Raw genomic sequence first — 26,771 nt, 5'->3', positions numbered from 1 at the left:
TAGGAAGTGAGCCTGGACCACACACATCTCTTCTGCCTGACAGGAAGTCTCTGTATCCATTTATACAGATACCATAAGTTTCTCAGCATGATATGGTTTTCCTTTTTGACCCGTAAACAAGCACAGCATTAACCGAGACCAGACTGTCTTGAAATTCCTGTACTAAAAAAAGCAACTATAAACATTAATGACATATAAACCTTTACTGAAATTCTTCTTTTTTTATATTGAAGCCAGCAGACTACATAAACAGAAAACTGTTTTGATTGTGGACCGATTGTGGTATTGCTAACAAAAGGACATCAGAACCCAGTCAGTATTTACAACTGATATGTCCTGATGTTGCACACATTTCCAGTGTGCGCTTCGCAACATGTAACAGATTTTTTGTACCAATTTTTTGTTAGATGACCCTGACTGATTATGCTTTTGGCTTATAACAAGCGTCTGCAAATCATTTGTCAAAATGTCAAAAAACAGCTTGCTTTTTCTCTCCTGACCTCATTCTCAAAACTTTCTTTTGCTCAGTGACCTTATCAGGGATGTTAGGTTGCTGTAGGGTTGCGGATTTGTAGGAAAATAGTTAAGCAGTGTCTTGGACGCAGACCCTGATCCCCAGTTAAAAAAATATAGATTGTAGTTCCATGTCCTAAGTTATCCCAGCACTCCCACACAGTGCACTGACAGAACAGTACCTATTTTGCATATTGTATTATATGTTAAAAATAATTGTTAAAACTACTACTACAAAAACTACTACTACTACTAAATAATAATAAGAAGAATAATAATAAGAATAATATGAAATATTTATTGCATTTTCTGGACTTTATTTAAATTAGGTGCTAAATACACAATTTGCACGTGAATGGCCATTATTTTAGTCCAAATTTAATTTCGCTAGTTTTTTGCATCTTTGTTTTTGTCCAAATTCAAATGTTAGAAAAGCAAACTATTAATGTATTTATTTTAGTTCAACATCCACCTTAAAATTAATCACATCTCTAATCAAACACTGGAATATTTTGGTGCCGAACAATGTTTACAGAGCCCCTTTTCCTGGTACGTGACTCTGTGTAAACTTGGCATGCCTTCGAAAATGTAAGCTTATGGTAGCCTAGTGGTTAAAGTGTTGGACTACTAGTCAGTAAGATGTAAGTTGAAATCCTGGGTCCACCAAGCTGCCAATGCTGGGCCCCTGAGAAAGGCCCTTAACCCATCAGTTGTATAAAAAGCTGTATAAGTTGCAAAAAGTCGCTATGCATAAGGACAGCTCATTTTAAATTGCACTGAAGTACAGATTTGAGGAACTAACAGAGGGCACAGATCAAATATGGGTAACGTCCTCAAAAATAGAACAGTGCAATGAAGTAGAAAGCTCGAGGGCAATGAGCCTTGAGGTTGCCTCACATACAGAGACAGACTCAGGGCTGAGTCCTGAGGCCCACTTCAACAGGGAGTCCTTGCAACATGACAGTGAAACAGAATGAGTGGAAAGTGGGAGTTCCACCAAATTCAGCTGCACAAGAGCACTATTCATGTCATAATACATATGTCCATGTCGAGACTGGGCTATTTACAATGTACCAATTGCAAAGATAAGCTCTTTATACTCTTCTACTACTGACTGAAAGTTTTCTTGCTTTGTGTAGAACGTCTGCAGCACTCTGTGGTGCACCGTGGCCTCCACATGTCACTCAAAACTGGATGGAGCAGTTGATGGCACCAAGTGTGGTGAAGACAAAGTAAGTGTGTTTTCTTTTCCCCACCGTGAGCCTCACATGTGCTTTGCTGCTTTACTTGCGTTTTCTCTCATGATGTAAACAGTTTGCTATGCTCAACAGCTGCATCACGGTTTTGTTGCGCTTTTTTCCTGCAGGGCCTGTGTTGCTATCTTGGCTAAGTGTGTGTGTGTGTGTGTGTTGGTGTAATCCTTTATTCTGTCTTTGTTAGTGGTGTTTAAATGGCCAGTGTGTGTCAGCTGGATATCAGCTGGAGAAAGTGAACGGTGGATGGGGGCCGTGGAGCGAGTGGTCGTCCTGCTCCAGGACGTGTGGTGGAGGAGTGCAGAACTCGCACAGAGACTGTGTTAGTCCCATGTACGTGAGTGAGCACGTATGAGCTTTACATGACTCATTGTATTAATCATTATAATAATTATAATAAATAATCATTCAATTAATAGTTTTGAAGTCATTGCATCACTCCATATACTGTACTGTTGCTCACATTGTCACTTGACCAAAAATTACAAATAGAAGAAAACTTTGTTTGATTATATTATATTCAACCTCTTCACAGTGTTTACCATTTTATGTGAGTTTTTAACTGTCCTCTAAATATATATATATATATATATATATATATATATATATATATATATATATATATATATATATATATTAAACATTGTCCTTAGAAGACATAATGTGCATGTTTACTTAAACATAACACATGTTTGAGCTCCAGCTTGTTCCCTTCTCCAGTAAACAATGAAGAGAGCTGTTATTTAAATCGTGCTCTGTGAGATCGACTCTGTAGCGTGCGAGACAGCAGGGATAATGTTGTGCATTTTTTACCAAACCAGTCATTTCTTTACCGATAAGATTGCATGTATGGATGTGTTCAAGTGTTTAAGGGTTTATGATAGTTTTCAGTCACATGGCTATCGGAGATAGAGAGAAAGAGAGAGAGAGAGAGAGAGAGAGAGAGAGAGAGAGAGAGAGAGAGAGAAAGAAATGAACATTGATATAGTGGATGACTTTGTTCATCATGCTATTCAATCTTATGTAATCTCTGAAAGCAGCTCATTGTGGGACATTGTTATGTCACATATTTCATTGCGAGTACAAACACAATCTTAACCCTTGTATGATGTTCGGGTCTGTGGGACTTATATTCATAAACATCAATAGTTTTAAAAAAACTTTGCTTCCTTGTAAACTTGTTGATTTTTTTCCCACTCATAACTTGATTAAATTTGATTTTTTTTAATTTTTTTATTACATTTTATTAGAAAACAACAAAAAACGAGTAGCACTTAAATTAAAAACTGTGACAAATATTAACCAGATATGCTGTTTATATTGCTTGTAATTGGGATGAAGTAAACAACTGTAGAGTATTATAACATAAAATTTTTGATTGTGTTGAATTAATATCACAAAAATGCAGCGGGTCAAACAGACCCACGAACACTGGCTGAGAAACAAAAATACAAACATCATACAAGGGTTAATACAGTAAGATTTCTTTGCTTCTGCATCCTTCAGCCCAAAGAATGGAGGGAGATACTGCCTCGGGGAGCGCCGCAGATACAAGATCTGTAACCATGCGGCATGCACTCGAGGCCAACCCAGCTTCAGATCTATCCAGTGCAGCAAGTTCAACAGCATCCCTTATAAGGGCAAATTCTACCAATGGATCCAGGTCAATAACCGAAGTGAGCATAATGTTGCAACATTCATGGCTTGTGCTTAATAGTAAATGAATAGCACAGACAACAAGATTTCATTATGCTCATTAGACGTAGTACGATGTGCCATTACGTTCTGAAACCACAAACATTATGCCAATGAGCTAATTTTAAAGCTGCGACAATATCTGAACTATGTGCCTGTTGAAGAAGGACGATGACTTGAGTTTGAGCCTCATTTCAGATAAGAATTTTGAATTACTTTGAAAACATTATGAAAATACATGATCGAATTATGTTGAATGTACAAAACCCAATTCGATCGTATCGAACTCATATGGACTCTAAATAAAATGTAGAGTTATGGAGTCTAGACACAATTTAGACTGTAGAATTAGGTGATCTGTATTCTGTTTGAAGAATAGTGTTATGGGCTCTGGACTCTACCTGAACTGTAGAGTTTAGGAGTCTGTATTCTGTCTGAACAGTGGAGACACTGGACTCTACTTGAGCTGTCGATTTATGGAGTCTAGTCTCTACCTGAACTGTAGAGTTTATTGAGTCTGGGCTCCAGTTGGAATGTAGAATTGGGGCATTTGGTCTCAATTGCGACTCCAGAGCTTAGAACTCTGGACTCATCTTTAACTCTAATGGTACTCTGGATTTCTTTACTTAGGGTCTATGGACTCTGTTTAAACTGTAGCTTTAGAGTCCATAGAGAGTCCATAGACCCTAACTAAAGAAATAAGAAAAGTAGTTTGAGACTAGAAGTCCATGGACCCTTCCTGAACTTTATGGAGTCTGGACACAATTTGGACTGTAGAATTTGGGAGTTTATATTATATTTGAAATGGACTGTACTGTACTGTGCTGTAGTATTATGAACTTTTCACTCAATTTGGAGTGTAGAATTAGGGCATTTGTACTCAATTAGGACTCCAGGGCTGAGAAAACATGACTTGACTTTAACTCTAAAGATACTCTGGACTCTGGAGTCTCAAACTGTTAGCTGAACCCAGTTTACATTAAGTTCGAGACTTAGTCCTGGTTCTCTGTTTCTCCACACTAGACTTGTCTCAAATTCGTTCACTACAGCTTGGGATTCAGGACCCATTTCTCAGATGACTGAAAAACATAATTACATTATTAATTATTAAAATAGCAACTAAAGCAATCGAATGTTTTTGGGTGTAGTGTTTGAGCTTGTAGCATGAAAAAGTGGTGCAACAGAAATTTTGCCTCTTCATTTTCAGTAAATCCATGTGAACTGCACTGCCGCCCAGTGAACGAGTATTTCTCAGATAAGATGGTGGACGCAGTAATTGACGGAACCCGGTGCTTGGAGGGTAGCCAGAGCCGAGACATGTGCATTAACGGAATCTGTAAGGTCAGTCAATCAATCGACCTCCGACTAGTAATTACTGAAAAATCTCCAGTTGAAGCGTCTTTACTTTTTGTATGTCACAAGTAAAGGACTGCAAGCAGAGCAAGAAAAAGGCATTGCGAAGGAGATTGTAGAGTGCCTAACAATTGTATGCTTAGATTCTGACTGTGCAGTCATTCAGCCCATATTGCAATTATTTTGTTTAATTCTCACATTTTTTCAGCCAACAACTTATCCTTGTGCAAACATCTCGACTCCTTGTGCAGGATTTGAGCTTCACACCCTTGTTAGAAATCTATGCACAGAATTCCATGCTTTGTTTTGAAGCAAGCACACCCCAGTACTATGCAAAGTGTGTTTGTCTTGGATGGGAGCTATAGTTTGAGCACAACACTGAGACCATTTATTATTTTTATTGATTGGGATTTGTTTTAATCATGTGCTCGGTAAGTGACATCTTGGCAAAGCACAACCATCTACATAAGGGAGCAATATCTTCTGCTGATGCAGAGTGTAGTATAAAGACTTTGTCTGACTTGAATTCCATTTCCTTATACAGGCACTCAAACTTTTACCATCAAGGGCTGCTTTTTTGAGAGCACCAACATGCCCAAACTGCTGAGAAATTCAACTGTGTGCTATTTGAAATTCTGCTTGCATTCAAACAGCTCTCCTGAAACTCGTTAGATATCTGCTTTGACATACTTTGACAAGAATATACGTTTGCCAGACGTCCTTATCCAGAGTGACGTACAAAGCTTTAAAGTCTCCATGAACTAATACATCAACTCTAATTCACTAGGTCACAGATACCATTAAGATACCATCAGTTTAGAATCTGTTGGAAGCACTTTTCTGTGCTAGTTGATGTGTTTCAGAAAGAGGTACAGTAGGTCTTTTTTTCACCTATAGGGGAAGTTTATTCCACCACATTGGTGCCAGAAGAGAAGAGTACCTCATACTCTGAGAGATGGTGGGACCAGTCGTGTAGTGCTGGTAGATCTGAGAGAGTGAAATGCAGTGCAAGGAGTGACAAGAGCATTGAAGTAAAAGGGAGCTGGCCCATTTTTGGCTTTGTGTTTTAAATCTGATGCATGCAGCTTCCAGAAGCCAGTGGAGGAGTGCAGCAATAGGGTGGTGTGAGAGTTTAAGTCATGCAGTTTGTAGTTAGCTTCAGAATTAATGCAAAGATTGGTAAAGATGTCTATGCTATTTTCTTTGTATTGCCTTTAGGATACCCTTAGGCCTATGAGCCAGGGATTTAACCAATGGCACTACCAAGATATCTGAATTTCAGTTGGAATTCAAATGATAATTTCCCTAATCCAAATTGTAGGGATGTGATATGTTTATATTATACTAAAATATGATGAGCCATCTGTAAAATGTCTGAAAGCATAAGCATATTATACATGCTAGATACTCAGGCTGCAACAGCAAGACCCTCAGTTGTATAAAATGTGATTAAATGTAAGTCGCTCTGGATAAGAGCGTCTGCCAAATGCTGTTAATTTAAACTAGAATGCATATATACAATAAATACAGTATAAAACAATATTAATATCTATGTAATAATTTCAAAAGGGTTTATCTGTTATTTTTTTGTTTATATGCGAAATATTGTATATTATATTATATAAAAAAAATAAGACACCAGGGACAATATATTGACTGAAAGTCTTTTTTGTGGTTAAAGGAAAAATCTAATTCAACACGTGGAAGCCTTCATAAAGTATTACTTATAGCATGTTACATAAGAATCACAATTAACTTATTACTTATCACAATTTATTAAGATAAACTCCTCAGACTCCTTATAAACTTGTTTAGAAATGATTGGCATGTGTGTTGTAGAGTATCGGCTGTGATTATGAAATCGACTCCAACGCAGTTGAGGATCATTGTGGAGTTTGTCAAGGCAACGGGTCCACTTGTGAAACCGTGAAGAAGACCTTTGAGGAGAGCGAAGGCCTGGGTATGAGATGAATTATTAATTCTTAAAATCTCACTAAGCACCTTTTGAAATGAACATATCATAAAATCTCTAGTTCTGAGAATATGCAGTGTGTGTTACTGTAATGCCTGCCATGTTGCATTTCATGGTTATTAGATTCCTTTAGCAGTCATTTAGCCTTGAGGTTAAGCTTTTATAATAAATGTTTGTGTGTGTGTGTGTGTGTGTGTGTGTGTGTGTGTGTGTGTGTGTGTGTGTGTGTGTGTGTGTGTGTGTGTGTGTGTGGTTTTGTCTCAGGCTACGTAGACATTGGCTTAATTCCAGAAGGAGCACGGGACATTCGCATCGAGGAGGTAGCCGAATCTGGGAACTTTCTGGCTTTACGCAGCAACAACCCAGAAAAGTATTTCCTAAATGGTGATTGGACAATCCAATGGACTGGAGAATACAAAGCAGCAGGGACGGTGTTCGTGTACGAGAGAACGGGACAGCTGGAGAACCTGACTTCCCCTGGACCAACTATGGAACCTGTGTGGATTCAGGTACTCACATATAATACTAATGCACTCATTTTCATCACGTAACAGATGATTTAATTCACTCCATAAAGGAATAAGTCAGAGTGCATTTGAAAATCATTGATGTGAATCCTTTATACTTTTATCTACAGGAAAATATTTATTTACAGGAAAATCCATGATGTTGCTGATGTGCTTTTTATAATAATTCTATGGAATATAGATAAATATTTTTTTTTTTTAAATGTTAAGGTACAATATATTTTCAGAAGAAATATCCAATATACCTTTTTACTCGGTGGATTAAGTAATAGGAAGAGAGAAAGAGCTGTTTTGTATATATCGTACTGAGCAGAGTCTGAAGAAGAAATTTACAATGCAATGCATACACGATTTATGATTCGTCTCTATGTGCCTCCTTTACCTTTCCAACATGCGGTGATGCTTACGACAGAATAAATGAATGACAGCATTTTTAGCTTTCAGCAAACACATGACTCCTGCGCATTCAGCTGTATCTATAGACTCTTTTTTTTTGGCACCATGCATGATATTCTAAAAGTCTGGTGATGAATAATCTTAGTAGTTTGTGGTGGCATCAGCTTGGAGTATGAGCGTCTCCCAGTCCTGCATCTCTTCTGCACCATGTGGAGAAACAGGAATGCCGGGTGTCCTAATTTTGTGCCTGTTTGTATGTGTTTGCGTGTGATTTAGCTTGACGTCGAACTTATTCTAGCGTCTCTGTCCTCCAGCTGCTCTTTCAGGAGACTAATCCGGGCGTGAGGTACCAGTACACCATCAGCAGAGACGTGCTGAACGAGTCCAACAACAGAAGCGCTGTCTCTGATTTCCAGTGGAAACATGGAGCATGGATGGAGTGCAGCGCCACATGTGGAACAGGTATGTTTTCCCCATATATCATATTCAGACTTGAACACTTACTGTAAGTATTGAACCAGACTAAAGCACTACTCAGGTAGTTACATGCTACATGACTATGAGTAAAGTTTAAAATGTACGATTTTTATAGGGAAAGTTCTGCATATTCAGATTCGGCTTAAATCACAGGCGCTTAAATTCAAGGTGGTTAAGGTGATGGACTACTTTTAAGAAGGTTTTTTTGCCACAACTGGGCCCCTAAACAAGGCCCTAAACCATCAGTTGTATAAAATGTTGTTTGCTCTGGATAAGATTGTCTGCCAAATGCTGTAAATTTACTTTCTGGATCTCCAAAGCTCCAAAGTTCTTTTTTCCACTAGCAGTCATACTGCTGTGTTTAAACATGAGCACTTGCCTTTAAGCCCCAGCATCATCAGGGATAGTAAATTCTGACCAAAGAATCAGATGGGCAACTTTTCCTTTTCTGTGAATGCAATGTAATGTAATTTTAACAGGAACTCAAAATAAAAAAAAATGCATTTGGCAGACACACTCACCCAGATTAACTTACATTTATCTACACAGCTGAGCTGCTGAGGGCCATCGTAGATTGGTGACCCTGGGATTTGAACAAACAAACCATATCAAGGGTCAACAGTGGCCAGCAGTTTAGGCATTAATGGCTGTGTGTTGAGTTATTTTGAGGGGACAGCAAATTGACACTGTTATACAAGCTGTACACTTTACATTGTCAGTCAGTTGTTCAGTGTTGTCACATGAAAAGATGTAAAAAGAGATTTACAAAAATATGAGGGGTGTACTCACTTCTGTGAGATACTGTAAATGTGTAGTATATCGTTACAATTCGTTCGATCTATACGAATCATATTACATAAGCACAGTTAAGAAGGAATTATGATGCTTTATATAGCAAGAAAATCCCACCATCTCTCAGGGAAAGAGGCATCGCTCTGGATACGGATGTCTGCCGAATGCCGTAACTGTAAACGTAAATGTAAGGGGGTTTTTACACCTGGTCACTTCATGCGTTTTCTGTGATCAGATAGCTATCCGATGGTAAATAGACCAGGTCTAAATGCCCTCTGAAACGTTTTCGAGACGGATATAAATCCGATGGTTCAGACCCCTTCAGGAGGAGGTCTGGGACACATTTCAGATGAAACTGGACAGGTGTAAATGCATGTGGTTGTTCAAGCCACATGCGTCAGCGCTATACTCCTCCCAACCGGAAGTACGTCACTCGCGAGTCGTGCATCGCGCCAGAAACAAATATGTTTTCCCACCAGCGCTGCTCCGATCTCTCACCCAGGTGTCTCGTTGGGTCTTAAAATGCAGCTAACAGTAAATGGTGTTTTTTCTATCAACCACATCCACCAAAGCATGTTCCATTTCAATTACCCCGGAAATGAGGTAAAATATATTAGCATATTGGGCGGGAGTAGAAAGATCGGATCGATATCCGATTCGCCGAGACGCATTTATGTGGCCTGATGTAAACTGAACAGTTTTAACAAATCAGATAGCTATCGGATCAGAGACAACACATGAAGTGACCAGGTGTAAAAAGGCCCTAAGAAAATGAATCCTTAGATTCTGGAGCTTCAGTAGAGAACTTACTGTATATGGGGAAGAATTATGTTTACATTATGCAACATCAGACGCATTAATTGGAAATCCATCCATCTATCCATACCACACATGTACTGTATTTGGACTAATGGAGGAAACCAGAGTTCCCAGAAGAAGCATGCAAACTCACAGAGGTGGGAATCAAACTCCGAAACCAGGAGGTGTAAGGCAAATACGCAAATCTTTAATCCACCACGCCTCTTGTTACATTTAGATATTGTCTTCAAGCACATATTTTATTTTATTGCGAGTCGTTTCGGTGGTGATTGAGTGTTCTTTGAAAAAAAAAAAAAACACACAAGGGAGTCCCACATGGTTCTTATGGTTATTAAGCCCTGATTGTAAAGCATAGTGAATAGGGAGGTCTTTGATTTCCCTTGTTACTGTAGTGGGAATAAAATGAATTGGGCACAGAACAGTGTGTTAATTTGCAGTTGTCTCGCTGTGGCAGACGTGACAGTAAGCACATCTGGGTGGGATTTAATTTAAGCCATTCGAGGCATGCCTTTTTATCATTTCCAGCATCAAACAGACAGGTACTTAATGAGGAGAGACTTTTCAGACAAGAGGATTGACAAGCTGAATGGTATGAGCGATGTTGAATGATGAACAGGAAATTGAGTTTGAGTGGTTGAACAAATTAGAGCAACGAAATGTGAGATTTAATAAGAGAGACAAAGCTGTGCTGGTGTTTTAGAAGCCAATTGACACTTGAACTTTTATAGCTGCTGTGATGAGAGCTTTTTGGGTTGGAAATGAAACAAAAAACAATATTGTGTCAGGAGAGTTGAACATATTTAAACATGCTGTTCTTGACAGTGCTGTGAGGTTAAGTATGGGTCAGAGCTGTCAGGGCTGATTTGGAGGAAGATTTCATTTTGCATGAAATGTATCATGGATACATCCCACATCTTTAGATAGACTTCTGTCTTGACGCAAAGCTACTGATTGCAAGACTTTAGATCAGATGTCACCCTGATACCTCCAAAAACATGTAAAGTTACAGCAGATGAAACAGACATTGTGGGAAAGTTTCACTAACATTGTTGTACTGTACAATGGCTGCTAGGAGAATCAGTTAATTCAGGATTTTGTGGGTTTTATTGTGATTATTGTGGCCAAAAATGCTTGATTTCTGTCAGGACCACTTTGTCAAAAGAGAATTTATTAGATGATATGCATACAGTTAGTGTTGGCGGTATGGTTCTGTTCTGGGCAAGAATCCACGCGCCCGTTCGTGTGCATGCATGGACAGAGCGGGGAGAGCAGTGACTAGGAAATAGAATAGACCCCCGTATAACAGAACCATTATCATGCATGTATTAGATAGCTCGCTTACGCGTTTGGAAAGTAATAAATGAATGGATGGATAATTAATTAATTAATTAATTAATTAATTAATTAATTAGAGAGAGAGGGGGAGAGAGAAAGAAAATATGTTGGATTTATGACGCAAACTGGTACAACGGACACCTGGTGGAGTCGGGGTTGGAGGAGGGGGTTTAGATCGCGGCAGCAGCGAGGCGCTAGAGCGGCTCTATGAATGGGAATTTAAATGGTCGGGTAATATGGATGTCGTAACCGGGTGCGCATCGTGGACAGCTGATTAACAGCTGGTGCACGCTTGACGACATGGCCTGCCAGAACTAAAGCGATGCTTCATTAACTCTTATCAGAGAAGAATTATATATATATATATATTATGCATATACAATTATATAAAATAGAGCTTGGGATGAATTTGGTTGATACATTTTGGCTAAAATCTGCAGAAAAGATTGGAGAGGATTTCACATATAAAAAAAGAAGAATGACTGTGTCACGCAAATCTTTCTGAAATTGTGGAAATTTTCATGAAATGTTAAGATCGCCACTTTCAGTACTAAAATATTTTTACATATCAGAATATTTGCAAGATCTTGATGATGGTTTTTGTTCATTCTTGGATATGCTGTTTGTACATTAAATATGCACATAGTTAAACACTTAACTATCTAGCAAGCTGATGTTAGTTGGATAGTTTGGTCAGTTGTCCATTCTGATCTCACAGAATAAACAGATACCTTAAGCCTGCAACGCTTGGTGTGCTAGCTAGCTAGTCTTAGCTAAAAGTAAAAGAAGAATTTCAGTGCAGTAATATTCTTCTATCAGAAAGCACTTATCACCAAAAGCCCGGTTGGTATGCACAATACATCCAGTTTCCAGGTTAAAAATAAAGTATTTTTGCAAACGGCTTGTAATTTTTTTCTTTCCTAGTTTACTTCTCACCACTAAGAGTACAAATTAAATCTCGGAGGAATATTACACCTTTATCTATTCACACTATAACTCCCGCTTTAATTTACAGCATTTAGCCGACACCCTTATCCATAGTAACTTACATTTTATCTAATTTTTTATACAACTGAGGGTTAAAGGCCTTGCTCAGGGGCCCAGCAGTGGCAGCAGGAATTGAACTCACAACCTTCTGATGGGTAGCCCAACACCTTAACCACTAGACTATCACATCCAACTAGTACCTGAAAAATTCAGCATGTTATTTCCTCTTGTATTTTCAAAGAGTTAGGCTAGTCATGTCCTGTAGCTCCTGGTTTAGCAAACAGTAGTGGCTTCTTGTCTCATGTGGCAGACACTTGAACTGCCACAAAAGAGGTTTAAAGTGGTCCGGCAAGCACTTATTGTAGATTATGTGGTGAGTTTGCCTCTTGGCGTGTATCCCAGCAATTATATAAGTGAAATAACAAGCAATCATGCTTTCCACTGACACTGACACTTCACTGAAGGGTGTATCATCCTCAAATAATCCCAAATTGAAACTTAGGTCTTATGGATTTGATCTTTTAAAACAAGTTTGCTTTTGAAATGTATGCCTCTGGAAATATCACTTCAAAATAACCTAGCAAGGTAATAACACGGTAAGATTGTCCAATTAGTATCTTGGGGAAAAAATTATAGTAAAATCATCAAAGCTCTTCTCGCTTCTCTCACTTTATATCCTTTCCTCATATATACAGCTTTTTGTTCTTTATATATTCACTTTCTGTTATCTATAATTCAATAATTCCCTACAGGGTAAATCTCCTCATTAGTAGTGTGCTGAGCTTCTTACGTCTGACCTTACTTACACAAGAAATAATGAAGAATCTGGCCACTTCTAGAGTTTCATTAAATGCACTATAGAGATGCGTTCTTGTAAACCAGATGAAAATAAATACATTCTAATTATTGCTTCCTAGAAATATGATTCTTTTGGAAACTTTACATGGGATTCTCAGAAGGGTATCAATGAGAATTCATTATTCACCATGGAAGCTAATGGGGCACACATGACAATCTAAAGTGCGTTTATGGGGTACATACAATACCATATATGACCTAAATGAAAAGCCTATTTAGCCTGTCGAGGATGATACAAAACGATGAAGGACACAACCTTACAAAGAAAGACCAAGAAAAATCTTATTTATTTATTGAATTATTTTTAGAATTTAAAAAAGGTCACTTGAGACCCACAGCGCATTTTTCTTATGATAGAAGACCCCCCCCCCCCAAATAAATAAATAAATAAATAGAAATATGACCCTTTTCCAGTTTGGCACAGATTTAACAGACCCAAATTCAAGGATAAACACGATCCATGGTTTATTAGATGAAATCATTACAAAAGATGACTTAACAAGAACAAACATAAATCAAAACGAGAACACTTAGAAACCACATGACATAACTAAGACAAAAACAAGGTTGCTTTATAATTATTTATTATTATTATTATTATTATTGTTGCTGTTATTGTTATTATAACAGTAACAACAACAACAATAATAATAATAATAATAATAATAATAATAATAATAATAATAATAATAATAATAATTACACATAAGCAACCCTTAAGGCAGCAAATCTATTTTATTGTAGTAAATCTTCGCTACTACCATAAAATCACCAGAAACACAAAATCAAAGATAAAACAGACTGATGAAGGTAACTGGTAACATTAGTAACTAGCACATTCAACAACCAGGATAGGACTACTGCACAATCTGAGCAGGACAAAGAAAGTTACTTATTCCTTGCTGCACTAGCATTTTCTTCTTGGCTTTAACAGCCTCACTCATAAGTGGTAAGCCGACACATCTGAGGACAATCGACTGCCTGTTAAATGGTAGGTAGGCAAGGCAGAAAGAAACAGAGATAAAAAAGAACACAACTCCAGCTAACAGTATGAATCATCACTGGTCGTAACAACTGTTACAACATACATGAAATGTACCTACAAACTCCAAAAAAGCATGGCATGTCGTGTTGTCGAAAAATTAAATTGTAGGCACTAGTAAATGTGTTCTGTGACAGAATGTTCTGGAATGGTTTACTCTTTACTCGTCTCTTCCAGCATGTCGCATCACTTGAATCACCTGTAATAAAAGAGCATGTTCTAGATTAGATCTAGATCACGCTTGCATGTGTCTACTGTAGATTTAGCATAGATGCTTGTAAAGCTATAAAATGTATTATTGCATTTCTAAATGGTATGGGAAAGTATGGAATAAAACACAACAGAGTATGCTGTTACAGGAAAATAGTCTACGATGTTAACATCTTAAAGTGGAACATCTCTTTAAGCGTGCCTCCCGAAATGAGTTGTTCAGTTTATATGCAATAATTTATCAACAAGTAAAATTTGTCTTTATTAATGAACAAAATGAGGTGGTTTTATTTAACTATTTATAGCTACATTTAATATTGTGGAACAATTATGTTTCCTACATGTATTATATAATCTCATTACGGCTCATGTTACTAGCTATAACGGACACTTTTGGTATGTTATTGTACTAAGAAACCAGAAAGCATTACAATTTCTGTTGTACTCTTCTGAAATTAGAAAAATTACCAATTATCACAAAAGAACTGTCACTAGAGAATCCTTCGTTACGTTAAAAACCGTTAAATAAACCGATCTATTCACCATTTCAACCTTTCGACAATTTTTTTTGTCTCTGTGAACATCTGAAATGTAGCCGTAGAAATAGATAGATAGATAATAGGTAATGCATACAATAACAATACTAATTTTTATTTACTTTGCAAAAACATATTTGGTAGTATTTTATATAAGTATTTTAAAATAGTTTGTTCTATATAAGTATTTTTAAAATAGTGTGTTGTGTGCCTTTGTATGTTAGATGCTACAAAAACCTTAAAATATACAGTACATAGTTTGGTGTTTGTTGTACTTCACTTCATTGAGGAATAAGATGTGTTAGTGTAGAGCGCTGAAGACTGTGGGCTTGTCAGAAACTGGCACTGAAAACCCATTACCTTATCATACATCTATTCTAGCCTTTGGGAAAAGGCCATTTTCCTGTTTCTGTCATAATAATTTTTCTGCAGTCTATGGACACTTTATGAGCTGCTGGAAAAGTAAAATGGCTTACTTCCTTTGTATTTGACCTCCTCATTTCATAATAGGTTTCCATGAACATTATGAATATATTGTGAATCAGACAAACTCACTGTGAACCTTCACTAATGAAATTCATACATTTCATACAGAATTTGCACACACAGACACACACACTTACTTGCCTGTAGACTAAGGGGAAAAGGTTGTTCTTGGTTTATTGGAAGTTTCAGTGAAAAAGACTCTGAAAGCCACTTCAAGACATGTTTATACCAGAGAATCCAGATGAAACCTGAGAATCCAGAGGACCCCAGGCTTGGGCTTCTGAGTTCCAGTGACAGGAAATGATACTACTTCATGAAAAGACATTCTAGATAATTGTGTTTGAAGAATAACAACATGGTCAAGTGTAGTATATAGTAACAGTAGTATATATTGTAAAAGACTAGAACAGGATTTTTTTTTCCTTTTCCAAATTAGATCCTTTTTTTATGGTTGGTTGGTTAGTTGGTTGATTGGTTAGTTAGTTTTTTTTTATTTGTCTTTGACATCACAGTATAAACAAGGACACCAATACAACAACTTCAAACAAGGAAACATTGGGGTTTTTACACCTGGTCACTTAATGCGTTTCTGTGATCCGATAGCTATCCAATCGTAAAAAGACCATGTGTAAACACCGATGGACGGAATGTGGTTGTTCAGTCCACATACGTCAGCGCTATACTCCTCCCAGACGGAAGTACATCACTCGCGAGTCGTGCAACGCACCAGAAACAAATATGTTTTCTCACCAGCGCTGGCTCCGATCTTTCACCCAGGTGTCTCGTTGGGTCTTAAAATGCACTGCTGCTGCCAGCGAAAATGCAGCAAACAGTAAATGCTGTTTTTTGTAGCAAATGCATACACCAAAGCGTGTTCCATTTCAATTACCCTGGAAATTAGGTAAAATATATTTGCATTTTGGGCGGGAGTAGAAAGATCGGATCTCTATCCGATTCGCCGAGACTCATTTATGTGGTCTAATGTAAATGGAACAGTTTTAACAAATCAGATAGCTATCGGATCAGAGACAACACATGAAGTGACCAGGTGTAAAAACGCCCATTGAGGAGAGATGGAACCATTTATAGGCAATGCATAAGATTATAATGTTAGTTAGTTAGTTACTTAGTTAGTTAGTTAGTTAGTTAGTTAGTTAGTTAGTTAGTTAGTTAGTTCCATATCCATACATACCCACAACTACTAAAGTACCCACATTCATGATTCGGCATTCTTCTTTGCATGTGTTTATCTAAAGGATCTCCTTGAAGATACCAGCTGAAGTTGACAGTGTAGAGGATGAAAGCAATCCTACATACCTCTCAGTGGTTTTGTGCTTTCTGTTGACTGTATTATGAATTTTCTAGACATGGATTTGATGTTAAATATTTTCAGACTCTCTGTTGTCAGATGATCTCCTTTCCGCCTAAGTCATTTGGTCTGTCAGATCAATTTGGGGATATGGCAGAGTTCATCTGTAGGAGGAGGTTGGATTCGGCTGTAGCTGGATTGAAATTTGGTGCTGTACTTTTTATCTCTCTATTTGATTCACTATGACTTTCACTGTTTATTATTTAAGACAAGGATAACTGTCCTCCATAGGGTCAGCTGTTGGTGAGTCTGCAAATATCTATAGTGGCTGATGTGTAGCTCACATATTGTAGAGCAACGTGTAGACATACACCGATCGATGTGGTTGCAATAGTTGTTTTTCAGCTCCTTACAGAGCAACCATTTTTTCTCAGTGGAGTTCTTGTTCGTGTAACATGGCTCCCTCTTGGATAGATTTTTTCCAGGCTAGAGGCAAATTATTCCCAGACTAATATTATTTCTTTATTTGGCTGTTTTAGAGCACCTTTTATGTCCTCGAGGATATTGCTCTTGAAAGAGCAATGAGACATGAAACCTACTATTGCAAAAGAATCTCTGATTCTTATTGTCCACACATTTTGGCTGGATTCTTCAGACCGCATTCAACTTTAGGGAATACATCTTACACCTCTGCATTATTACTCATTACCTCAAGCTCTATTGGGGACTCAGAATATGATAACCAGACGATGCAGACTAACCGCATTCATGAAACCACAGAACAGCTTTTAGCAGGCAAGCCATGATTTTGGAAGCTTTATTTACTGATATTTAAGAATGAAGGAATAATTGTTTTTTGTTTCAGGTGTCAAGAGACAGGTTATGCATTGTGTCGAGCGCATGTTTGGAATTGTGCCGGAATATTACTGTGACCCGTCCACTCGACCTGACGACAATCAAGTAAGCTGCAATGCTGGATTATGTCTGGCCACGTGAGTACTCTTATATTCACAGACTATATTTTTGCTCTTTGTCTGTTTTTTAACCGTGTCCAAAACATGTCCAAAAATATTGGCACCCCTCAAGGAGGGAAAAAAAATAACATTCAGTTAATTCAATTGTTATTTAACTTTTGCACTCAGTTGATGTCAGAAGCTACTTTCGCAATTAGTGCTGCTTTGAAAATTATTGGCACCATAAAAGTTTATAAGGTGCGCAGATGAGCATTATCTTGAGCTCAGAAACTTAACCTACTGCCCAACTCCTCATGATGCCCAGAGACATAAGATGGATTTGAGGGCTGTTCAGGTCTCAGCAGGGTTCAATTTGTTCTGATATTCTGCAGATGGTGGGTTGGAGAATGGCAGAAGTGTTCAACCAGCTGTGGGGGATCAGGCTTGACTAAGAGAACACTGGTGTGTATTAGGAGTTTGGGGATGGAAAAACACGAAGCCCTTCTTCCGTCCGAATGCCAGCACTTACCTAGGCCTGAGTCGATCTCCCACTGTAACACAAACATTTCCTGTCCTGCTCACTGGACTACAGGAAACTGGTCAGAGGTAAGATTTCATCTGATGTAGGGTGCAATGCAACAATTCTGTGTCATTTGGCGGTCAAGACAATGCTACAAGAGTCCAAGAGTGCAAAATTGGCCATGTTCTTTAATGGTAGAACTTTCTCATCAAAAATAGCTAAACATGGGCGTTTGTGAGTTCATGTATGTGGAAGACGGCAGATAGCATCCACGCATAGATAAATATCTACACATTGCGACTGGATTCTTTAGACTGCACTTGCCTTTAGACAATAGACAATCATTATTCCTCATTCCTTCATTATTACTCATTACCACAAGCTCTATTTAGACCACAAGTTACCAGACTATGTAGGCTACGGATTATCTCCATCGTCGATCACATTAGAATTAGCTAACCGTTTGTGAGTTTGTGTATGCAGAATACGGTAGTTAGCGCTTTACTTTGAGCCTGTTATACATTGATGTGGTTGGCTGGTTTTACTTGTCTTGAAGAAATAACATGTTCACCGTATTAGTTGAAAGAAATTGGCCAGGACTAAATTACGAAGCAAATTGGAGTGATCAGATAACTGTAACAAATCTGATAGTATTTGTATGCATGTAAATAAAGTAAAGTAATCTGATCATTCTAAGACTTTCTACATGAGGCAATCTGAAATTACGTGATTTTTTTGGTACTCATCAGAGCCTGTAGTCTCGATCTTTACAGCCATATTTTGGTAAATTTGCTTTAATGGCCATTTTGAACTTCAATACAAATGACAATGTGTTTCATTCAGAGCGGGATCTGTTTGAGAGTAACAATTTGACTGCAATTTTAAAAATCAGCCTAAGGCACAAAGCTGTCACTTACAAAACACCCACTGTTTTACTGCAGCTTCCACTGACACTCATTTACAGTAATGAGTGCTATTTTACTCTCTGCGACGCTTCCTGTGGACTTGCAAAAATAAATGTTCTCGGATAATAAAGCTTTTCTAGATAGAAAATAACTGTATATCGTTCTTGAGTGAAAGTCACTTGACAAAGTGGGACATACTGTACAAGATGTTATTTCACTGTTCTAATTGTGTCTGTGATTTGCAGTGCTCTGTGAGCTGCTCAAGTGGCATGCAGACCCGTGAGGTGTCGTGCAGCTGGGACCCCATGGCCGACTGTGATCCTCAAGCAAAGCCTGCTTCTGTCAAGCCATGCAACATTCAAGACTGCCCAACAAACCCGGACAGTATTGACTGGTCAGGAAGTGGCTCATCAAGCAGAGAAGTTTTCAATGAGATAAACACAATACTTGAAGATAACCATTTACCAAAATCAGCCAAGGGAACAATCAGAGTTCAGTCACGAGAAGACAATCTCAACAGCATAAACGCGGGCGACTTTTTGTATCACAATCAAATTGATATGGACAAGTCATTCAAAACCAACGTTCTGGTTGATGACTTTTACTATGATTATAACTTCATAAAGTTTCACGAAGATCTCTCATATGATTTTGACAATGAAGGAAATGGTGCATCTGATTACTCAGGAATTCATTTGAAGCAGGAACCAAAACCCAGTCTTAACACAGTTTACAACGAAGAAGCAAAAGCTTCTACAACTACCTCATTTGCAAGCCATATTATGGTCTCTCCAACTATCTCCACCACAGAGAGTCCTCGTTTTGACCAAACGGATGAGAGCGTCTCCGAAGATGATGTCCTCCTTTCAGAGGACTACTTCCTACCTGTTGTTACAACAGCCAAGCCACGATCTACTATCACCAGATTCCCTCAAAAACAGAAGGGTTTAAACTTCCCAACTCAGAACTTTGACACTATATGGAGCCTGTTACAAACGGATGAGGTACCATCTGAGGGAACACCAACATCAGAGATTCAGACAGACAATAATGTATCCGAAATGCCTGGAGTTCAAAAAGACAATAAGGGCATGGCTAAAAGTAATGAAAAGGGTGAGGAGATACTTCGTCAAAGGGGTGCAAACCAACAAGAAGTGTTAACACAGCAAGATCTTTATACTAATGAGGATACATATAAGTGGAATATGGATCAAACTGTTTTAACACATAGTGCAACTGCAGAACCATTGACCATCAAACCGAATGTTGGTGTTGGTACAAAGGTTGAAAGGACGATCACGACTTCAACCCCTTTGCCTGCTCGGACAGAGACCGGTTACAATGAGTTTATTGTTTCTTCATTGCCTTGGTTCAACGAATACACTTCTTCTGTGCCCTCAGCACATCCATCTCAGGGTCCTAACGGTCAGCCTCGAGCTACCACCGAGCCTGTTTTGGTCTCCTTGGTGCCATCTGCCTCGAATGCCTTCTGGATTACCAGCAACTGGAGCTCTGTGAGTAGTTCATCCGTTCTTAACTGTGGGCACTACCTCTTATGACTTAGCTGATGCAAAGAGTCATTTCCTGGCTTTCTCCTGATGTTAATAGGACAGTTTTTTACCACAGTGTCCACTATGATTGGATGCGCCTCTATTGCAATGTTATAATTTCTGAAACTGGAGACATAAGTGTATTTGCTACTGATCAATTTCTATTGAGAAATCAACAACGCTGTGGAACATCCTATAAATCATACAAATGCTTGAAGGAAGGCTATATATTTGTGCATTTTACCCACAATGCTCTTGTGTTTCAGTGTTCCACCAGCTGTGGGCTTGGCGCCATTTGGAGGTCGGTGCACTGCAGCACAGGGAATGACTCTGACTGTGATATGGCGAAGAGACCATTACCGGCAAGACGCTGCCACCTCAGGCCATGTGCCATATGGAAGGCAGGAGAGTGGAGCAAGGTGAAGTTACTTACAATTTTTTTTTCTAAATGATATGTGTGGCTCTGGTGGAAATGTTATCATTGAAATAAAGAGAATAATAAATACCTGGCAATTCCTAGAGGTACAGTAGGAAGACATCCAGTCATGTCTGTATCGAATGTTTTCAAAGAATAATGCCTTCTGAGACATTAGAACAAAACAGTCAGTGGATCAGGTGATCTGTGATTATCCTAATGTGGTCACCTGCTGTGTTTCACATTGATTACTTTGGCTATTTTCTTCTTTCTTTCTGTTTCAGGTTTTGAAGATTTAACATGATTTTGGTTACCCTCGAATCTTGTTTGTTTGCTGATTATTAATTTGCTTATCCTGTCTTAGACCTGTATTGTGTTTGTATTTTAATCAATGTTACAGGCAATCTAGAGCAGGGGTGTCAAACTCTGAATTTGGCCCGCAGTGTAATTATATTTGGCCCACGAGATCATATAAAATGTGCATTACAGCTGCCTAGCCGCATGCTCCGCTAATACTACATATCCCAGAATGCCTTGCCACGAACAGCAAGCGCACCTCATGCTCTGTTGACAGTCGTTAACAACCATGTTACAGTCACATCGGGCAAGTTAATTCCACCCTCTACAAAAATGGCCAAAGGAAAGATGGACAATAGGAGCTTTCAGGACAGGAGGGAGGCAGATTATCTGTTCACCAATATAAAGGACAGACCTGTTTGTCTTGTGTGCTAAAGGAGCTAACGTGTCTGTAACGAAAGTATATAACATAAGAAGACACAATGACACGAAACATTATGAGAAGTATAAGGACCTGGACGTAAAGCAGAAGCTCCAGAAGGCGGAGGAGATGAAAAAAAGTCTGGTTTCCCCACAGACTATGTTCATGAAAGCTAAATAAAAAAGTGAAGCTGCTGTAAAGGCTGTAAAGCTTTATTGTGGCAGCAGAGACGGCAAAATCTCTTATGTGTTTGTAATAACAAGCTCTGGTTGTTCCAAATCCTGTATTTAAGCAAAACTAAAGTTTGTTTCCATGTGAAAAAGGTTAAACATTACATATCAGTTGCAGTTAATTTTTTAATAAATATTCAGTTTGGCCCGTGACTTTATCTCAGTTTTATATTTTGGCCCACTGTGAATTTGAGTTTGACTCCCCTGACACCTAACTTGTTATATATTGACAGTGCTCGAAGAACTGTGGAGGAGGCCTGAAGGTGCGAGAGATCCAGTGTTATAACATGCGGGATCAGAGGCCACTGAGGCCTTTCCACTGCCAGGCCACTTCTCTCAGACCTGTCACCCACCTGTCATGCAACATCCAGCTGTGTTTGGACTGGTACACTTCCTTATGGGGACAGGTGAGACGTATGTCTTAACCCTGATTTTTCCCCCAGTCTCCCCTGTGCTGTCTACCAGAAGTAAAAGTCACAGTTAAAGTAACCCTCGGGCCAGGTGCAGATGGATGTCCACATTATTCTTTGTCTGAGTTTGTGTCAAGATGGTAAATAACACATCTGTGATGATGTTTATTGTGTAATTGCCAGTCAGTGCAGAAAGATAATAGAACATACAGTACAGTAGAATTTGCTTTACATGTCAGTGTTAGCAGAGGAAGTGAGTAATGCCGAGACCAATGTTTGTGTTCAACCCAACAAGTATCATATTTATCATATGGGTTGTGGTAGCCTAGTGGTTAAGGTGATGGGGTACCAATCGGAAGGTTGTGAGTTTGATTCCTACGTCCACCAAGCTGCCACTGCTGGGCCCCAGAGCAAGGCCCTTAACGCTCAGTTGTAAAAAAAAAAAAAAAAAAAAAGAGATAAAAAAAATGTAAGTCGCCCTGGATAAGGGTGTGTGCTAAATGCTGTAAATGTAAATATTTAATTGCTTCTGTTAATTAAAAAGCAATTAAATGATTTAACATTTTTTTTGTTAAAAAATTTAAAAAGCAATTAAATGATTTAACATTTTTTTTGTTTTGTTTTTTCAGTTTTGTTGTAATTAGTACATTTGAATTACACAATCGCTGATTAAGGACATGAGCTAACAAGGGAAAAAAGGACAAATTTGCTTTTTCACTAAAAAAGCTTGCTAAACAGGGGGGGCACAGTGGCTTAGTGGCTTAGTGGTTAGCACGTTCGCCTCACACCTCCAGGGTTGGGGGTTTGATTCCCACCTCCACCTTGTGTGTGTGTGGAGTTTGCATGTTTTCCCCGTGCCTCGGGGGTTTCCTCCGGGTACTCCGGTTTCCTCCCCCGGTCCAAAGACATGCATGGTAGGTTGATTGGCATCTCTGGAAAATTGTCCGTAGTGTGTGAGTGAATGAGAGTGTGTGTGCCCTGTGATGAGTTGGCACTCCGTCCAGGGTGTATCCTGCCTCGATGCCCAATGATGCCTGAGATAGGCACAGGCTCCCTGTGACCCGAGAAGTACGGATAAGCGGTAGAAAATGAATGAATGAATGAATGAATGAATGAATGAATGAAGCTTGCTCAAGATTGGACTTTGTAAGTGCTCAAATCCCAAATCTGCACCTGTTTCTTTACATCTGTGAGGAATAAAAAGCCACAGAGTCCCGTTGTTACATTTGTTCCCACAGTGTTCGGAGCAGTGCGGTGGAGGAGAGCAGCAAAGGATGGTCACGTGTCCTGAAGAAGGGATGTGTGATGAGGCACAGAAGCCCATCTCAATTCAGCAATGCAACTCTCAGCCCTGTGCCCAATGGGTCACCGGATCCTGGGGTCAGGTGAGCGTCATGTCATGACTCACATCACATTATATATTCTATTTTAGCTGAATAAGATAGCAAGTGTGATAAGTTGAGGTAAATTAACAGCTACTCAGAAATATTGCAATACCTTCAGAATTAGTACATAATGTTTTTCAACTCCTAGCTAGAAATTTAAGTGCTCCATTTTATTAAAACATAATAATGTTTATTTCAAAATCCTGTATCAAATACTCAGCCTAAATTTTTCCGTATTACTAGGAAAAAAAGTTCTGTTCAGTTTAATTTGTGTAATTCTACAGTATAATAATCCAATAATATTCACTATTGATCTTTTCTGAACAAATCTTGTACTTGGTATTCAGAAACAATGAAGTCCAATTTCTGCTGACTAGGCTTATGAGTCTATAAAATTTATAACCTACAGTACTGACATAAATCCCAGGTTTTCATCCACGCCATAGGGATTAAACTTGTAGATCTTAAAATTTGTCCTTAAATGTACGGGAGTTAAAAGAGATAAATGAAAGTCGCTCTAAATATCTGAGTCTGCCAAATGCCATCAATGAAATACAATTTTTTTTCACATTTTGAATTCCCAAATATTTTTATCTTGGTATAATGTTTGTTTTTTGTCCTGCATTTTCATCAAATTGCTATTTTTCCAAGTCTGACTTTGTCCATCGTCGACTCCGCTATAGCTACTTTGGCTAGTTTCTAAAGTACACACAGCATAGAATTCTGTCTTTACATTTCACCATATATTTTGGCCCCAAAAAAGTATTTTTATTATTATAAAATCATGACATTTTTCACCTTTGTTTTATTTTCAATCAGAATGGATTGAGAAAATGGCGGTGCATCTGACCGAATCTTTTTTTTCACCCTAAATTCAAACCTGCTCCTTGTACACACTTGAACAACTCAAGTCTGAGTCAGAGGCATGGAAAACATTGCTCCTTACTAAAATAGTAACTAATGCAAGAGAGGAGAGTTTGGTGTTCTGTATAAACAAAGTGCAAAAGCAGTCTAGAAGACTGTAAGAACTAATGCATTGTACCATCTGGAACTAAATACTGTAATGTCATGTTTGTTTTCCTTTTATGATTGTTTATTAGACTGGAAAATGATTCTCAAGACTGCTGACCTTCCTTTGAGGAAGCTGTTGAAACATTATCTGGTAATCCAAAACAATGGGGTTTACTGTAGATAGAAAATCTGCTGGTTGACAAATGACTATAAACAAATACAGGATATGAATGATATAATACACACGATGCAACATGATCTCTAAATCGCTGTGATATTTCAGAGACTTATCCACCTTCTCACTATACTTCCATTAACTTCTTCAGCCTTCTGTCATGTAAACACATTTGTAAAACCCTCAGTGCCGAATTAACGATTAGTATTATGAGGCAGGCATCTAGACTTTAAATCTATGCTGCAGGCATTAATCCAACCCCAGAGATTTCACTAGTACAGTTCAAAGATAAAGTTATAGAGTGGTTCCAGTCCTTGACGCATAGCTTGCATAACTTTTAACCCATTTCCCTTGAGGAATTATGAAAGACCCAGAGCATTTCTGTGTCATGGATCATTAGGGAAGCCATCTTTATGAGCGTGTGCAGTCTGGCTTGTCTCGTCTTTATAGAGTAGCGGTTTGAAGATGTCATTATCGGCTTCATTACTTTTTGCCTCGTGGTGCTTTCTTTTTTTTTTATCTGTGTGGATTTCGCACTCTGACAGTGTTGCCTTTTGGCTATGTTCTGTTTTTCACCTAAATGTTATCTGCTTTGTTTTGTGTTCATGCATATGGACTAATTATAAATGAATTAGCCACTAATTCATTTAGTGCAAATTATTGTCAAATCTAAATGTATTTGATGGAAGAAGTTATGTTTATATACAGTTTTCACCATAAACCTGATTCAGTACTCATTCACACGTGCATTGCGTGTATTCTGAAAAAAACGCCTGCAGGAACGTTAATTAAACATACACACCACCGCACTGCCTGTGAAGGTATTATTGTATCTGATTGATGAAACAATCAGAATCCAACTCGTTCAGATAGATCGAGGTGTTTACATGAGTGCTTTTCGATCTGAGTGTGCTGTACGTCTGATTAATAACGAGTTATTTGTTGCCATGTTCTGTAAAAGTACGAAGTGGGAAGAAAAATCCCCCTGAAACGAAGAAATTTTAGCTGAGGATATCTAGCTTCTTTTTCCGTTAGGAGTCGCCACGTCGAATCATCTGTTTCCACTTAACTCTGTTCTCAGCATCCTCTACTTTCACACCAATTACCTTTACGTTCTCATTTAACCCATCCATATATCTCCTCTTTGGCCTTCCTCTTGACCTGGCAGCTTCATCTCCAACACTGTTCTCCCAATATAACCATCTCCCTCCTCTGTATATGTTCAAGCCATCTCAATCTATCCTCTCTGACCTTGGTCCCAAAACAGCCAACCTAAGCTGTCCCTATTCCTGTCCACCCTCTTCACTCCTAAAGAGAACCTCATCATTCTCATCTCTGCTACCTCCATCTCTGCCTCATGTCTTTTCCTCACTGCTACAGTCTCTAACCCATACAGCAGAGCTGCTCTCACTAATGTTTTCTACACCTTTCCTTTGAAGCTGAGGATTTCTAGCTAGAGGTAATATATTTTTTAGATGGTTGGGATGAGTATTTTTACTGAGTACTGCTATAGGATTAACTGGTACAAATTCACAGTGTGGCATAGGAGCTATATTACAAGCTTTACGAAAAAAAGATAATGAGGCAGAGAGACGTTCTGAAGTCAAATCTGAGCAGTTTGGTGAGTCATGTTGGGTGTAGACTACACTTCATAACAAAAGCAGGCTTTGATTCAAAGAGCTGCCTTTAATCCCTCTCCATGTCAGCGTCCCCTCGGGAGCTTTTGTGTGCTCCGGCTCCCAACATGCGGTGAGGCGAGTACACACATCGCTCAGCATGAGCCAGGTTGCATAGTTATGTAGATACACGGTGTGTAAGTGTGCACGTGTGTGTGTGTGTGTGTGTGTGTACTTCAGCTTTTAATTACAGCTGCTCTTTGATCAGTGCAAAATCCTCCCACAGGGAAACTTGTCATGGACATTTTATGTAACACAATAGT

General features: G+C 38.6%; 1 protein-coding gene across 3 annotated transcripts in view; it reads left to right on the top strand.

Moving 5' to 3' along the window:
* LOC113646750 (A disintegrin and metalloproteinase with thrombospondin motifs 7) overlaps window positions 1-26,771 on the top strand; it is a 62,151-nt gene that overhangs the window by 22,975 nt on the left and 12,405 nt on the right. For 2 of the 3 annotated variants that reach the window (XM_027153215.2, XM_027153214.2), the window contains exons 10-22: window positions 1,653-1,745; window positions 1,954-2,099; window positions 3,273-3,442; window positions 4,669-4,802; window positions 6,654-6,774; window positions 7,051-7,295; window positions 8,024-8,171; window positions 17,426-17,552; window positions 17,906-18,119; window positions 19,184-20,452; window positions 20,755-20,907; window positions 22,085-22,258; window positions 23,500-23,646. In XM_027153215.2, the coding sequence (XP_027009016.2) occupies window positions 1,653-1,745; window positions 1,954-2,099; window positions 3,273-3,442; window positions 4,669-4,802; window positions 6,654-6,774; window positions 7,051-7,295; window positions 8,024-8,171; window positions 17,426-17,552; window positions 17,906-18,119; window positions 19,184-20,452; window positions 20,755-20,907; window positions 22,085-22,258; window positions 23,500-23,646 (3,141 nt within the window). Of the gene's footprint in view, window positions 1-1,652; window positions 1,746-1,953; window positions 2,100-3,272; window positions 3,443-4,668; window positions 4,803-6,653; window positions 6,775-7,050; window positions 7,296-8,023; window positions 8,172-17,425; window positions 17,553-17,905; window positions 18,120-19,183; window positions 20,453-20,754; window positions 20,908-22,084; window positions 22,259-23,499; window positions 23,647-24,746; window positions 24,809-26,771 lie in introns of all 3 variants that reach the window. The other variant, XR_003441516.2, reaches the window with a different exon arrangement.

This window comes from Tachysurus fulvidraco, chromosome 2, assembly GCF_022655615.1.
Source record: "Tachysurus fulvidraco isolate hzauxx_2018 chromosome 2, HZAU_PFXX_2.0, whole genome shotgun sequence".
Lineage (NCBI taxonomy): Eukaryota > Metazoa > Chordata > Actinopteri > Siluriformes > Bagridae > Tachysurus > Tachysurus fulvidraco.
This window is presented reverse-complemented; position numbering and strand designations above follow the sequence as displayed.